This window comes from Cetorhinus maximus, chromosome 9, assembly GCF_964194155.1.
Source record: "Cetorhinus maximus chromosome 9, sCetMax3.hap1.1, whole genome shotgun sequence".
Taxonomy (NCBI): Eukaryota; Metazoa; Chordata; class Chondrichthyes; order Lamniformes; family Cetorhinidae; genus Cetorhinus; species Cetorhinus maximus.
In genome coordinates this window covers 122,017,320-122,032,497 of record NC_135887.1, presented here as the reverse complement: position 1 = coordinate 122,032,497, position 15,178 = coordinate 122,017,320, and the positions used below count along the sequence as shown (strand labels likewise).

The 15,178-nt window shown below is 43.9% G+C and overlaps 1 protein-coding gene across 4 annotated transcripts in view; it reads right to left on the bottom strand.

The window, feature by feature from the left end:
• The window catches only part of shank2b (SH3 and multiple ankyrin repeat domains 2b), a 1,028,817-nt gene that overhangs the window by 279,253 nt on the left and 734,386 nt on the right, over positions 1–15,178 (bottom strand). For all 4 annotated transcript variants that reach the window (XM_078549478.1, XM_078549479.1, XM_078549480.1 and 1 more), the window contains 2 exons: positions 5,235–5,317; positions 4,824–4,948 (listed from right to left, as the gene is read on the bottom strand). In XM_078549478.1, coding sequence (XP_078405604.1) covers positions 4,824–4,948; positions 5,235–5,317 — 208 coding nt within the window. The remainder of the gene's footprint in view (positions 1–4,823; positions 4,949–5,234; positions 5,318–15,178) is intronic.

The window sequence follows — 15,178 nt, the reverse complement described above, 5'->3', positions numbered from 1 at the left end:
AGTATTTTTTTATATATATACACCATCTTAGTTACCATTTAATAGCACTCTTGGTTTTAAGCATGGATGTTCAAAACTCAAAAAATATACATACGTACTCATTATCCTTGTACTTCATTCTAAAGCTATTCTTTAGGTACAAGTGCTTAGATAATTAGAATTTTTATAGCACAGAACAATTCAGAAAGGAAGCATCAAATAATAAATTTATTATAATATATACCTAAATACTGCACCCCATTGTCATGGGAATAAAATAAAATGAATTCCTTTCTCTTCTCTGTTAGGATGAGGTTAACAAATGCAACTGATCTAATAAGACAATCGGCTAAATCGCTGAGACATCTGTATGGCATTGATTTCTCCAAGTTGTATCAATCAGTAAGCAAACCAACTCAGACTTCCACTCCGAATGGGTGCAAAAATCAGCAAAACACACCCCTACTGGCCAAGTGGGGCTGGTGTGAAGGTAGCATGTGGCCAGCTAGCTAGGAACATGGGAATACAAGAATAGGAATAGACCATTCAGTCCCCTTCAAGCCTCTTCCACAATCCAATTAAATCATGACTGACCTGTAAATTCAGCTGCAGTCTCCAAGTGGGCAGCCAGCTGCAGCTTGCCAGTGGTGGGTGGGCTAGTAAGGTCCCAGATGGATAGGAGAGTAAAACAATTGGGGCGGAGAGGGCGGTGGGGAAAGGGAATGGAGGAAGAACATGTATTTCTTCAGTTTCCTGGGCCATTTTGCAAGTAGCCTCCAGCAGTTCCTTTAAGAACAGCTGGTTAGCCCACTCCATGCTTGGTACAGATGGAGGGGGTGGTGGAGCGATGGTGTGCATGATGCACATACCATCTATTTATTGAATCGTAGAATGGCCTCTTGTGCTGTAACAATTCAGCCAGTCAGGCCCATGTTAACTCTCTGCATGAGTAATTCAGCTAGCCCCACTCCCCTGCCCTTTCCCCATAGTTCTGCAAACTTTCTCTCTTCAAGTGCTATCCAAGTCCTTTTTGAAAGACCAGTTGTATCTACCTCAACCATACTCTTTAAGTGCATTCCAGATTATAACACTTTGCTATGTAAAAGAGATTTTCCTCAATTTGCCTTTACTTTGGCTGATCACTTTAAATCTGCTCTGGTTCTCGATGGGGACAGTTTCTCCCCATCTATTCTGTCCAGACCCTTCGTGATTTTGAACACCTCTACCATATCTCCTCTTGAAGGAGAACAGCACCAGCTTCTCCAATCTATCCTTGGAGCCAAAGTCCCTTATTCCTGGAACCATTCTCTTAAATCTTTTCTGTACCCTCTCTCATGCCTATATATCCTTCCTAAGGTGCAGTGCCAGAATTGGACACAAAACTGCATTTGAGGACAAACCAGTATTTCATAAAAGGTTCATCAAAACTTCCTTGCACTTATAAACTTACAATCAGGGTCTTGCAGCTAGCAGAGGACCCCAATTTGAATATTTAAGCAGCCTTCCATTCATTTCAGGTGGGCAGGCAGTTTGCAGATTTACAGGCCTGGTTGGAAAGATAATCTGCCAGGCCTTGGGTGTTAGTAGGCTGCCCGTTAATGAGATCCCCACTTCTATGATGGCCGCTCATTACTGAAGTGAAAATATCACTACCAATGTGTCTTAAAACTGAGATATGGTAGACTATTATAGTAAGATTCAGTCATATCATTTCTGAAGCGTAGCCCAGGTTGCATTCACAGAAGTTTCCATTTTTCCCCTGATTTGCACTCATCTTATTTTCCTGTGAAACTAAATAGTTTATATGAGTACATTGCTGAGAGTTCAGGGTACCATAAAAATAAGTTGTAGATTAGTCAAGGGTTTGTGTATATTATGTTGTTGACTCCCTCTTCTTTAAAACAATTTGATACCAACATACTGACCTATATATGGATTATTTAATGCTCCACACACTATCTCGCCTCTAGTGTGTATGTAGCCCACCCTATTTTTACAGATTGTATTCATTACTTCAGTCAATTTACCTGACAGAAGAACTGTATTTCAGTATGGCCAAGGGTAATTTTTTTTGGTTGTGTCATTTGTCCCCTTCCCACTTCAAATCCATTGGTGTTTGGAATGTGTTATTTTGTTGGATACAGGAAATGCACTTTTTTAAAATGTCATTGACAACAAGCTAGCAAAAGTTGAATGCTTCATAGCACCCAGTTTTGCTGGAGGCAAGTTTTATGTTGGTTGTCACCATATCAACAAATAATTCAACAGTGCAAAAATCCTAAAATAATCTGCAGTGTAGCAGCGGAAGAGAAGAGGAGCAATGGGAGAAATGGAAAAATAATCTGTATCCAGTACATCAGAATGTAATGCATAATTTCATTTAAATATGAGGAAAAACAGAGCCTGGCTTTCTAAAGCAATAACTGTCTAAAGAAGAAGCCTCTTGATTATATCAGAGAACTAAATTAAAATGGATAATCATTTTATTATGACAGAATGTACTCCCTTACATCTTGTGCGAATACGGAAATCTCAGTTTGGCAATTGTCTCACTGTTCACTGGCAAAGTCACATCTCAGTAAGGGTTACCCGGTGTGTGACGTAATGAATACTGAACATGAGGGGGCTGAATAAAGAGCATGATGTTGGGCTTCAAGAAATAAAACAATTATACTGTGCATCAGCCACAAGGTGCTGGTTTTAAACATATCAATTTAGCTGCAAACATAAATCAGCACTATTAATAATCAAGTGCAGATTACTCCAAATGAAAAACGTAAAGGGTCGATTTGTTCTATAGTTGCCCAACAAAAAACAGGATAATGCAAATGTCAAAACAAGCCTTGTTCTATATAAGTAAGCAAACAGGATTCAAAAAGGCTGCAAATGTTGTGCATAAATAATTAAAAGTCTTTTAACAGGCTTAGGTTTTCCACCAAACAGTTAGTTGTTCTACCAGGTAGACAGAGAATATTGCCGATCTCAACACAATATAGTCAGTAAAGCAAAATGCAAACCATCCCAGGAAATAACTCGTTGCATGAAATCCACATCTTCTAACAAAATATTTAAATGTATTTAGATATGAAGTGTTTTTAACTTTTTCCACTTACTTCTAATCCTTTCCTTTCTAAGGCACGTGCCTAACTATACTTCTGACAAGCAAATGGAATTTCTCCATGACCCCCCCTCTCCATGACTTACAAAAATTGCCAAAAGATTGATGCTCATTCACTGCCAACATATTCTCATTAGACATTCTGCATTCTTATGCCAACAATGCTCGCTTCAGGTATTTTTAGTGGACAGCATTTTAAAAAAAATCACAGAAATTCTCAAGGTTGAGATTCTTTCATGAGCTTATCCATTCTCCTCAAATTGCACCCTTTCAGGGAGGCAGCAGTTTAAGTTTTTATAGCTTGTTTCCTCCATTGGCCACATGCGCTACTTGCTAGGATGGGTGCAGCTCCAACACCGCTCAGGAAGCACGACACAACCTAGGAGCAAGCAGCCCGCTTGATTCGAACTTCATCTGCCACCAGTGCAGTGGCTGCAGTGCCTACATTAGACAGCACCTTTCAAACCTATGACCTCTATCACCTATAAAAAGGACAAGGAAAGCTGGCGCATGGGAACACCATCGCCTCTGCAAGTTCCCCTCCAAGCCACACACTCTCCCGACTTGAAAAATAAAATCGCCACTGTTGCCGGGTCAAAATCCTGGAACTCTCTCCCTAACAGCACTATGGAAGTAACTACACTACATGGCTCAAGAAAACAGCTCACCACCACCTTCTCCCAGGCAATTAAAGGTGAACAATAAACGCTGGCCTTGCCAGTGCCACCCACATCCCATGAAAAAAAAACTGTGCCTTCCTAGGAAGGAAAGAATAAAAAGGGCAACTTTAAAACCTATTGTCTAACCTATTAATCTTTTGTAATGAATTTTCAAATGGAATTAAAAATTCATGTCAACTTAGCAGCAATGACAAATTACTTTTGTATATTTAATTGGCATGTCAATTGAGTGGAAGCGTTTGACATGGAAAATTTAATGAGAGTTCACTCTCCAAAAGTGGGAAAAATCTACAAGAACTCAGCTGGTCTGATCAGGAACAGCCACTCAAAAAAGGTATTAAAAAGTGTGTCTATTAGATATGAAAGCGCTGGTTTACTGATACCCTTCAGGGAGGGGAACTTGTCATGCCTACCTAACCTGACCTACTCATGACACCAGTCCCACACTACGCTGCTGACGCTAGTGCCCTGGTAAACCACTCAATTGTGAAACAAGCTTTTCAAGCAGGTGGCCTACCACTTCAGGGCAACTGATGGGAGGCAAAGCAGCTTTGCCAACGTCACCCACATTTAGAAGGCATGCAGAATGGGCCACCATTTCGGCCAGTCAGAGATAATGTCATTAGATATCCCTATCCTCAAGTAGCCCTTTAAAAACATACATACACCATATGCAACAAATGCACACAGCAAAATCACATTATGAATCCAAATCTCAACATTATGCTTATCACTTGACACCAATGCTGCATGCAAAACTTCAAACCAAGGTGTCCAATCCATGTAACAGGTAGGGCACATTTGCAAAGAGGCAGAGCTCTACATTTTGCCTCAGGGCTATAGAAAACAAGTCAATATTTGCTCACAATAAAATTCTGGCATTCTAACAATGCTATTAAAGCTTTCACCAAGAGACAAAGTTGACAAGAGTGTAAACTGAAGAGTCCCATTGCATTAAAAAAAAACAACTTTCAGTTCCACAGCAAAGAGGGAATATAATGGCAACATGATGTTCCAGCAAATAGCGTAGCTAATCATTGGCCTACCTCTATAAGGAAATCACCCGTTCTCAATCCTGCCTGCCATGCCACTCCTCCTTCATCCACTGACTCTAAGTATTGAAGTGCAGGAAAGGCTGGAGTTGGCGTAAATTCCTCAATTGGCGTATCAGCTGTGGCAAAGAGGCAAATATGGATGAAAGAATCTGCGAGGGTTGCATTCCAAATCAAGAGACAGATTTAAATATAAATCAGCTGTGTTTACATTTTACAATGAATCTTCCTTAAAAAAAAAATATTTTATCTGACGGATTAATGGAAGAGAAAATAGAGCAAATATACTCAAGTCCTAGTGCCTCTTGACAACAGCCAGTGGCTCCATAAGGATTTGTACAGCATCACCGCTTTCCCAATCTCACAATAGCTTGAATCTGCATAAGAAAGGATTTCATCACTCACCTTTTGCTCCACGAAGCACAAAACCAAAGCCCTCATTGTCTTTCTTCTGAAGGACCACTGTTTTCTCCTCAATGATGCAGTCGCTGTAGAAAGAATCCAGAAGATAGCGCCCATTATTAGAACCCATCACAGCCGCCGCTTTCATGAGCCTGTGCATCATTGCCAGAGGACATTAATCAAATGGATAAGGGTGTATTTAATCACAAAAACAGCTCGGCGTAACGAAGAACAAAACGAAACAGGGGACGAGAACGGATAGAATGGAATTAACGTGATGTGACTTAAAGGGATAGGGTGCGTGGTTGCTGTGAATGAATGACTGAATGAATGAGTGATCACATGTCATCCGCGACTAGCTGCGACTCTGAGGGATGGAAGCTGCGTGTGATTTGAACAGCATTATCATCGATATCCTCCCACTGTGCATGTACCAGATGCATCTTCTAGTGAAGCCAAAGGGAAACCAACCCGAGGGAAAGTGAGGGAGCATTTCTCTCCTGCTGCCTTAAGCTACCTAAACCGCGACGGATGGCCAGCTCTGTGCTTTTTTTTTGGTTGCATCGAACTGCTTATATCCTGTTATTCAGTGTGTTGCGTGCTGCAAGTCCCACATGATCATTTGACAGCCCACACTGCTAATAACGTGGTAGCTGCCTTGCCGTCATCAAGCAGATTTTCAGAAGTCTGATCTTTACATAATTGAATTAGAATCAGGAATTGTGCATCAGGGAGAGGGAGCAGAAATCTGAACCAATTCAGGTTTCCAAAGAGGAAATAAATAAATAAACAAACAAGTAATGAGACTCATTCTTTATGCAAAATGATGGAGGTTAAGATTAAGCTGAGTTTAGATCAGATGCTCACCTCTGTAAATAAACACTAGTCAGTCTGCGCACATTCTTGCAGACTTTAACCCTTGAAGGGCAATCAAAGAACTCACGGTAATTGCCCATTTCTTTATGTGGGACAGTTACAAAATATTTCTGTCAATGTCTTGTAGGAGGCAGTTGAAGAAACATTAGGGGTATTTATTAATCCAGCACATTCAGAAGAAAGTCTGCAGTTGATTTGATGTTTTCATGTGAAAGGACTGTTACAGCCCTTGGTGGGTTAGTTAAGCCACAAGCAAACAGAATGCAACAAGTTTTTAAGGGTCCTGATTTCTTGCATTTGAACATACGAATGAGGAGGAGTAGGCCACTCAGCCCCTCGAGCCTGCTCCGTCATTCAATAAGATCATGGCTGATCGGAATGTAACCACAACCCCACCTTCATGCCTACCCCCGATAACCTTTCAACCTCTTGTTAATCAAGAATCTATCTAGCTCTGCCTTAAAAATATTCAAAGACTCTGCTTCCACCGCCTTTTGATGGAGAGTTCCAAAGACTCAAAACCCTCTGAGGAAACATTTCTCCTCATCTCTGTCTTAAATAAGCGACCCCTTATTTTTAAACAGTGACCTCTAGTTCTAGATTCTCCCACAAGAGGTAACATTTTCTCCATATCCACCCTGTCAAGACCCCTCGGGATCTTAAAGGTTTCAATCAAGTCGCCTCTTGCTCCTCTAAATTCCAGTGGATATAAGCCTAACCTGTCCAGCCTTTCCTCATAAGACAACCCACTCATTCCTGGTATTAGTCGAGTAAACCTTCTCTGAACTGCTTCTAATGCATTTACATCTTTCCTTAAATAAGGAGACCAATACGGTAGACATTACTCCAGATGTGATCTCACCAGTGTCCTGTAGAACTGAAGCATAATCTCCCTCCTATTGTAATCAATTCCCCTCACAATAAATGATAACATTCTATTAGCTTTCCTAATCACTTGCTGAACCTGCATACTAGACTTTTGTGGTTCATGCTCTGGGACCCCCAGATCCCTCTGAATCTCAGAGCTCTGCAATCTCTCACCATTTAGGTAATTTGCTCCTTTTTTCTTCTTCCTGCCAAAATGGACAATTTCACATTTTCCCACATTCTTTACCTGCCAGTGCACTTGGGTGTTAACTTGCACTAATTTCAACTAATCACAAGTGCATTGGGCAGCATCAGGTTACATGTTAATCAAATACCTCAAAACACATGTGGACAGAGTGCCTGAGCAATACAGGCTCTTACTTATACACTGTTATTCACAACCACCAGATGTCTCAAAGTGCTTTACAGCCAATGAGTTACTTTGAAAGTGTAGTCACTGTTATAATGTAGGAACCGATGCAGCCAATTTGCACACAGCAAGCTCCCACAAACAGCAATGTGATAATGACAAGATGGTGTTTTGTGATGTCGATTGATGGAAAAAACATTGGCCAGGGCACCAAGAATAACCCCTCTGCCCTCACTCTTCTTCAAAATAGTGCCATAGGATCTTTTACAATACCCAATCAGGCATATGGGGCCTTGGATTAACATCTTATCCAAAAGCCAGCATCTCTGACAGTGCAGCACCAGGGTGTCAGGTTTGATTTCAGTGCTCAAGACCAGGGGTGGAATCATCCCAGATTTGCTTTAACTAAAAAAATGTTTTACCCACTGGACGCAATGACGGCTTTTCATGCTGTATTGTCCCAAACCCACTGCATTAATTATGCGCTCCCAGGAAACACACTGTTTCCATGATGGGTGGGCTCTCGTTCACTCACCACACCATCACCTCGCCGCTTCAGCACGCCGGGCGCCACATTTAAAGTCCAGCCGCATGCACATGTCTGTGCTTCCAGCCCACGACTGCTGCAAAGAAAACATGGCCCTAAAAGGCAAAGAGACTGCAGCCCCCAGGCTCAAAGACGCATCCTTCAAGTGCCTTTTGGACGTAGTGAAGGCTCGCTGTGATGTCCTCTACCCCAGCTCTGGCCGCAGGATGTGTAGCAACCTCACTAATCTGACTTGAGAGGCGGTGGAAGCAATGGTTAGCGCCAATACCCTGAAAAAGAGGACAGCCACCCAGTGCCGCAACAGGATGAATGGTCTCTTGCATTCCGCTTCTCATCATTCTCAACTTAACACACTCACAAACCCATCACACATCCACAGGGATCTCACACATCAAGGGACAACGCCACTAACTCTCACACACACCCTCACATCTCTATCAGGCTCATATCCTCTCGAGCTCATGTCCTCATCCCATCCATGGCTCCGCTCGCCACACAAATATTCCACGCAGTGCCATGTGTCCTGCTCAAACTCTCTCCATCTGTTTTCATGCAGGAGAAGCCTGTTCGCATCAGCAGGAAGAGGTCCCAGACCTGGTTGGGGCGGGGGGTGCAGTGGCTCACGTTAGGCCCCTCACTCACTTTGAGGAGCGTGCCATCACATTGACTGGTGAGGACATGGACCGTGCCTGCGGTGACAGTGAGGTCAGCGGCGAATGCCCTCGTAAAGATCCTGCACCACATCAGCCCTCTCTCAACGCAACTGTGATTGCTCTCCCTCCTGCTTTTAACTCTGCTGCCGTGCACTACTTATCTCTACTTTGGTTCACAGGGAGCTCTGCCAAGTGACCAACACCCTCAGCCAGCCATAAATAAGAAATAAGCAACCTGGAAGACTTGTCACAGCACTTACCCACACCCTACTCCAGCAGGAGACACACAGCTCGGTGGGACATAGGTCTCGAGCAGAGCCGGGTTCACAATCTGGTGGTCACCGCACGGACACATGTCCGCAGCAGCAGGAGGCAGGTTTGTGCAAGCTCCCTGGCAATTGGAGAACTGCTGGGGATCAGGCATCTGTGAGGTCCGAGTCAGATGACAAACCTCTAGATTTGGCCTTCCAACTCATCCTGGAGAGTCAGCAGAAGGTGTGGGAATATCACGCAGAGCTGTTGGAAGCCATCGGCAGAGTGGCATGCGAGTGGGGGAGGGGGAAAGATGGGGGAGCACACGGAAAAACGAATCCAGACCATGCTGTCCAAATTGAAAGTGAAACGATGGTCGTGGTGGGCGAGATCAGATGCTGCATGGGAGTGTGATCATTGGGTGGGTTGAGATGTAGGTCAGCTCAGATGGGCAACTGAAAGTGAACCCCAGCATGCAGCATTCAAAATGCTCAGGACATTGAGGTGAGTGTGATACGTGAAGGATCCGCGTGCATGGGAGAGTGCCTGCAAGAGGTGCCAAAAGGTCCTGCCACACACACGACCCCCTCCGACACCTTCATTCCCCCCTCCCAACCTCACCCTCTCCGACACCTCCATTCCCCCCTCCCAACCTCACCCTCTCCGACAACTTCATTCCCCACCCTCCCAACCTCACCCTCTCCGACACCTTCATTCCCCACCCTCCCAACCTCACCCTCTCCGACACCTTCATTCCCCACCCTCCCAACCTCACCCTCTCCGACACCTTCATTCCCCACCCTCCCAACCTCACCCTCTCCGACACCTTCATTCCCCCCTCCCAACCTTAGACCCTCCAACTCCTCTTCCTCTCTCGGTCGACCTAGACCCTCCTCTCCCACTGCCTCGACCATCATCCAATATGAACATCAATGGTGTCTATCCAACTTCCATAAGCTGCTTCACAGCGGAGCCATGTCCATGAGAATCCACCCAGCATGCCATCAATGTTCCTCCAGGATGCTGTTGCTGCTGGGCTCCAGCATCTTCTGCTCCTTGGGTGTCCGCGATGTGAGCAAGGCCCTAGCGGTAAGTCCCAACTTTTGCACGTCACAGTTGTCAAGATGTGTTCTGCACCGGCGTGTTTTCCCGCCCACGTGGGCGGGTGGTCCAGCAGGGGAGTAGAGCAGGGTATGTGTCCGGTGGGCTGGCCTTATAATGATATGCTGATACATTACAATGAGGTTCCTGCCGTCTGATGGTGGGGAATGCAACCCAGCCATCGACGGCCTGAGCGGACGATTGCAAACTGGTTTCACGACGTTGTGAAACTGATTTCTGGCCTTCTCGCCACATTGTCCGCTCACCCCACCGAATACACCCGATGCCAGTGGGCACAGAAAATCCTGGCCCAGGAGTGCGAGTTGAACATAGAGCCAAGAGTATAACCAACTGAGCTAGAGCTGATACCTAATATATCTTTTTGGATAAAAAATGTTCTTAAAAAACTGTATATCATGGAGAAATTCTGTTTTAATGCAGACCAAAGTGTTTTCTTATTTTCCAATTCAGTGCAAGCTTGGCTCAGCTGGAAGCATATTCTAAGTCATAGGTCATGGGTACAGGCTTGAGGCTTGAACACATAATCCGGGCGGACACGTCTGTGTATTACCAAGTGCATGCCACATTGTCAGAAATGCAGGATTTCAGAGCAGGCATTTAAACTGAGGCCCTGGCTAACTCACTGTTTGGATGGATGCAAAAAAAGGGTCTTCTGACAGTATTTGATGAGAGTGTTAAGCTCTCCATGTCATGGTCAACACTTCTCCCTCAATCAATGCCATCAATAACAGATCTGACTCCCCATCAATGTCATTGCTGTTTGTGGGTCCTTGCTGTTTGCAAACTGGCTACCATGTTTGCCCGAAATGAGCCATAGCACACTTCAAAAGTAATTTGTGGACTACAAAGCTCTTGGGCCATCATGAGGGCATGAACGATGTTATATTAATGCTCCTTTTAAAAATGGACCACCCTGAACCTGACACAGGAGATGAATACATAGTGAACATCACATATAATACACTGGTTATATCTGAAGTTCTTTGTATTGGAATATGCCAGTATCAACCAGTGCTGATGGGAAAGGGAGTCTTTTGCATTTTATGTAGCAACATGGGGCAAGGAGTCAATTAACATTGTTCCTGTGCTGCTCTTTGTCCAATTATAGAGCAGAATGAGAAAAATTTTAATAGTTGAGCTTTGATTTCACAACAGGGCACAGATTTCCAACAATCGAAGGTTGGACCATCCATCCAAACCCCCTTCCCTTACTCTATATTATTTCAAGTGCTGTTGGTAGAAAGTAGAAGCACTGTGGGAATGTGCAAGAACTGTCTGTTCATGTTCAGGCCTAGTCTGCCTAGCCTGGAGACATCCTAATGCTGAAAAAGAACAGAAAGCCAAAAGCACTTAACTGCTGCCAAAGCACTGAAATCAGGCAGTCAATCTCTGAAATATCTGGGCACAGCCGTTTCGGAAGGTAATATTTTATAGAAACATTTGGTTCATCAGTCGGATTTGATGGGAGAGAAATTGGATCGATCTTGTTATGACAATATTACAAGTGCGAAACAGGGGCAGAAAGGTCCAAATTTTTGAGGCTATATTCTGCACTGAGGGTACTGAACTATGGCCAATGCGATTTTGGTTCAGGTGACCTGGCAGCTGCCTTAAACTAGGCCTAGGCCCCTTGCATATGTTAATATGAGGCCTAGTGATAATAAAGAAAGGTGACTTTCCTCTTTCTTAATATGCCCTTCCTATGGGTGCCAGTAGAGGCAGGAGAGCCTCTCTTAGCTCCACAGCAGTCCTGAGAACCACTGTTAGCAAGCACTCACTTTGGTCTTCATTTCCCCAACATGCTCGCTGCACCCCCATCCCCACACTGCCCCAAGCTGATGCGCATGTGGATTGCTGTCAGCAGAGAAACCAAGTCCAAAGCAATGGGGAGATGAGAAGCAAGCTGCCTCTGGCCGTCCAGTTGGCATCTGTAGCTCAGTCCCTGAGGACTGAGGCCCAATTTTGCATCAGCTTTTGGTTTCCGGTGAACGCTCCAAGCGTATTTCGGGCCTATTGAAGGGTCTAAACCAATTTCTAGCCCTGTGATTGGTAAATGATTTCAATTAGGCAATTTCTAACCACAAGAAAGACTGGGGAAACCGAACTAGAGAAACTGTTTCCAGTTCTGATGAAAAGTCACCATCCTGAAACCAATTAACTCTGTTTCTCTCTCCACAGATACTGCCAGACCTGCTGGGTATTTCTAGAATTTTCTGTCTTTATATGAGAGAAGCTGGGGTTGTTCTCCTTAGAGCAGAAAAGTTTAAAGGGAGAATTTATGGAGGTTTTCAAAATCATGATGGGTTTTGATGAAGTAAGTAACGTAATTGGCAAAAGAACCCAGAGGAGAGATAATGACATTATTATAATGATGATCTGGATGATGCACTGCCTGAAAGGGTAGCGGAAGATTCAATAATAACTTTCAAAAGGAAATTGGATAAATCTACGAAGGGGGAAAATTTGCAGTGCTGTGGGGGGGGGCGGGGGGGGGGGAACAGAGCCAGGGAGTGGAACTAATTGGATCACTCTTTCAAAGGGCCAACATAATCACAATGGGCTGAGTGGCTTCCTATACTGTGCAGTATGATCTTTCATTCCACAATACCTCTGCATACAGGGACCATGGGCTGGATTTTACAATCAGATGGGCCAGTCCTGGCCCCCACCCCCAGACCCCTCTGTGCTTACATAAAATATAACATAAAATATGATGTGAGGTCGGCAATCCGACATCATCTCACCAGTCTCTGATAATATGGCGGCCAAGGTTAGAAACCCACCCGCTGTTGAGCTTGTTAAAAAGCCAATCGCACGGGAAAAACACGGAGTGATTCATGAAAATTATGAGGAGGTGGCACAAGGGCGGTTGAAAAGACTTGCAAACGGGACCATGATTGCACATTATAGCAGAGTCTGCTGCTGAAGGTGGCAGCGTCTGGCTGTTTGTAGGCTTTATTTGTTCAACTTTCATAGGCTGACATAACAATTAAGGAGACAGTGAGAGGGAAAGGGGTCTTTAAATCATTGGCTGGAACCAACTTCCAGTTCACGGCCTAACCGCTCTCCCACCGGACTTCCTGCCCTAGGTGTCCAAATAGGGGTGGAGCCTCCCTTTCACAATGCTGCTTGGCCAGCATTCCCGCCAACCGGCAGCTCATTAGCCAGCTGATGCTTGATCCGACGTGCTGAAATGGAGGGGATGGGAATTGAGAGGACCACAAACTTCCCGTTCCCCCTCCCTTATCCCTGCCGGAAACCATAAAATCCAGCCTCACGTTTACTCAGGTGGAATATCGTGGTAGGAGGCTTCTGGGTGAAGAATCATCTCAAGCAGGTGTCCCTTGAAATTTTGAAATGCACTAAAAGCTTCTATTCACTTTCTGTAAGTTACACAATACTCCTTGTCTTGGGATCTTGCTGACCTTGTTTTACAGGGTGAGTGTTTGGGGGGGAGTGGTGGGTGCTGGTGCTGATTGCGGTGGTGGCATCTCTGCAGAGGCAAATCCTCATTGTGAGATATGTACGAGTGTTGTAGTTGATTGAATAGTGTCCAACGAACGACGTCTCCCGTGAGAACATTTAACAAAATTATAGCACATCTTGGGCGATGGAAACACAAATTAAATCACAGCTGCAAAATCATTGGGATCATGTGTGAGCATGATGTTTCGCCATTAGATAATCACTGTTCATTTCTTCTAAAACAGATCAAACCCAAGATTTAAATTATATTTTAGTCACATTAAGCTCAAAATACCGACTACCTAAAATTCTTTCTCACTTTTAGGTGGGCCATGTAGCACTTGTATCCTGCAATGGAACACTGAGACCCTGTACTGAGGTGACGATTTATTGTACTCCCTGAAAACTGGAAAGCTCCTCTTCAGGCTCAGTCCTGAAAACAGGTTCTCTCTGGGAATGGAGGGGAGTGGGGTATATCGATAATCTTAAGGTCAATCACTAAATACCAATGTGCAGAGTCAGAAGTGGCATCTCTGTAAAATCAATGTTGCGCATAACATATGCTGTTTTGTGTGATGGTATCAGTATTTCATTCCTTTCGATCCATTGATCAACTGTGCGTATGGATTTGATATTATGCACCTTGCCCCAAAATCTGATCAGTCACTCCGGGCTAGAAATCTGTCTTGGCCGGTAGTGCAGAATGATTATACACCCCAAACATCTGATATTCAGTTCCACCGGCTTCAACAGAGCTGAGTATTGAGTGCGCAAGATAAATTTCTACCCCTTTGGGACAAATCTTTCCAAATTTAACATATAGTTTATCAGTAGGATGATAACTGGCAACCTTATGTTGGTGTTGAATTAAATAATTAGAGAGAGAAGTGGAGGAACCTGAGAATGCTTGAGTGGAATCTTAAGATTTGCAAAAGACTTTTTCCATGTCAAGTATTTAAAGCTAAATAAGGTATTTAAGTTCTTCTGGCTGGGATGGGCAATGTTATGAGATGACATAAGAACTTGTACTTATAAAGCACCTTATAGTACATATTGTCTGTGTGATCATTTGCAGACTGAAGGCACAATTTACGGTCTATCAACTTAATTCCATTCACAGCAAGTTTGTGACTAAATCAAGTTCAGCTACGTTCCAGGACATAAAAAAAGAAAGACTTGCATTTATATAGTGCCTTTCATGATCACCAGATATCTGCAAGACCTTTGCAGCTAATGTAATACTTTAAAGTGTAGTCACTGTTGTAATGAGGAAATGCAGCAGCCAATTTGCTCACAGTAAGCTCCCACAAAAAGTACTGGGATAATGGCCAGATAATCTGTCTTTCTCTGATGTTGACTGTGCGATAATAAATATTGGCCTGGACACCACTTTTCTTCAAATTAATGTCATGGGATCTTTTTTATCCACCCGAGAGGGCAGGTGGGCCTCAGTTTAATGCCTCATCCAAGAGATGATACCGCCAACAGTGCAGCACACCATCAGTATGGTACTGGAGTGTCAGACTTGATTATTGTGCTCAAGAATCTGGAATTGGACTTGAAATCACAACCATCTGACTAAGAGGGAAGAGCGCTACCAACTGAGCCACAGCGATTGATGGTCCAATTTTGAGGGAGAATGCATTGTAAAACGTGCCATCCTTTGGATGAGATATTGAAGTGGCCATTAAAGGTCTCATACTTCAAAATGAGTAGCGCGTTCTCCCAGTGTCCATTACTAACATGTCGTAGGACCTTATTAAATAAACAAATGAAGTAGGTATGTAATGCACAA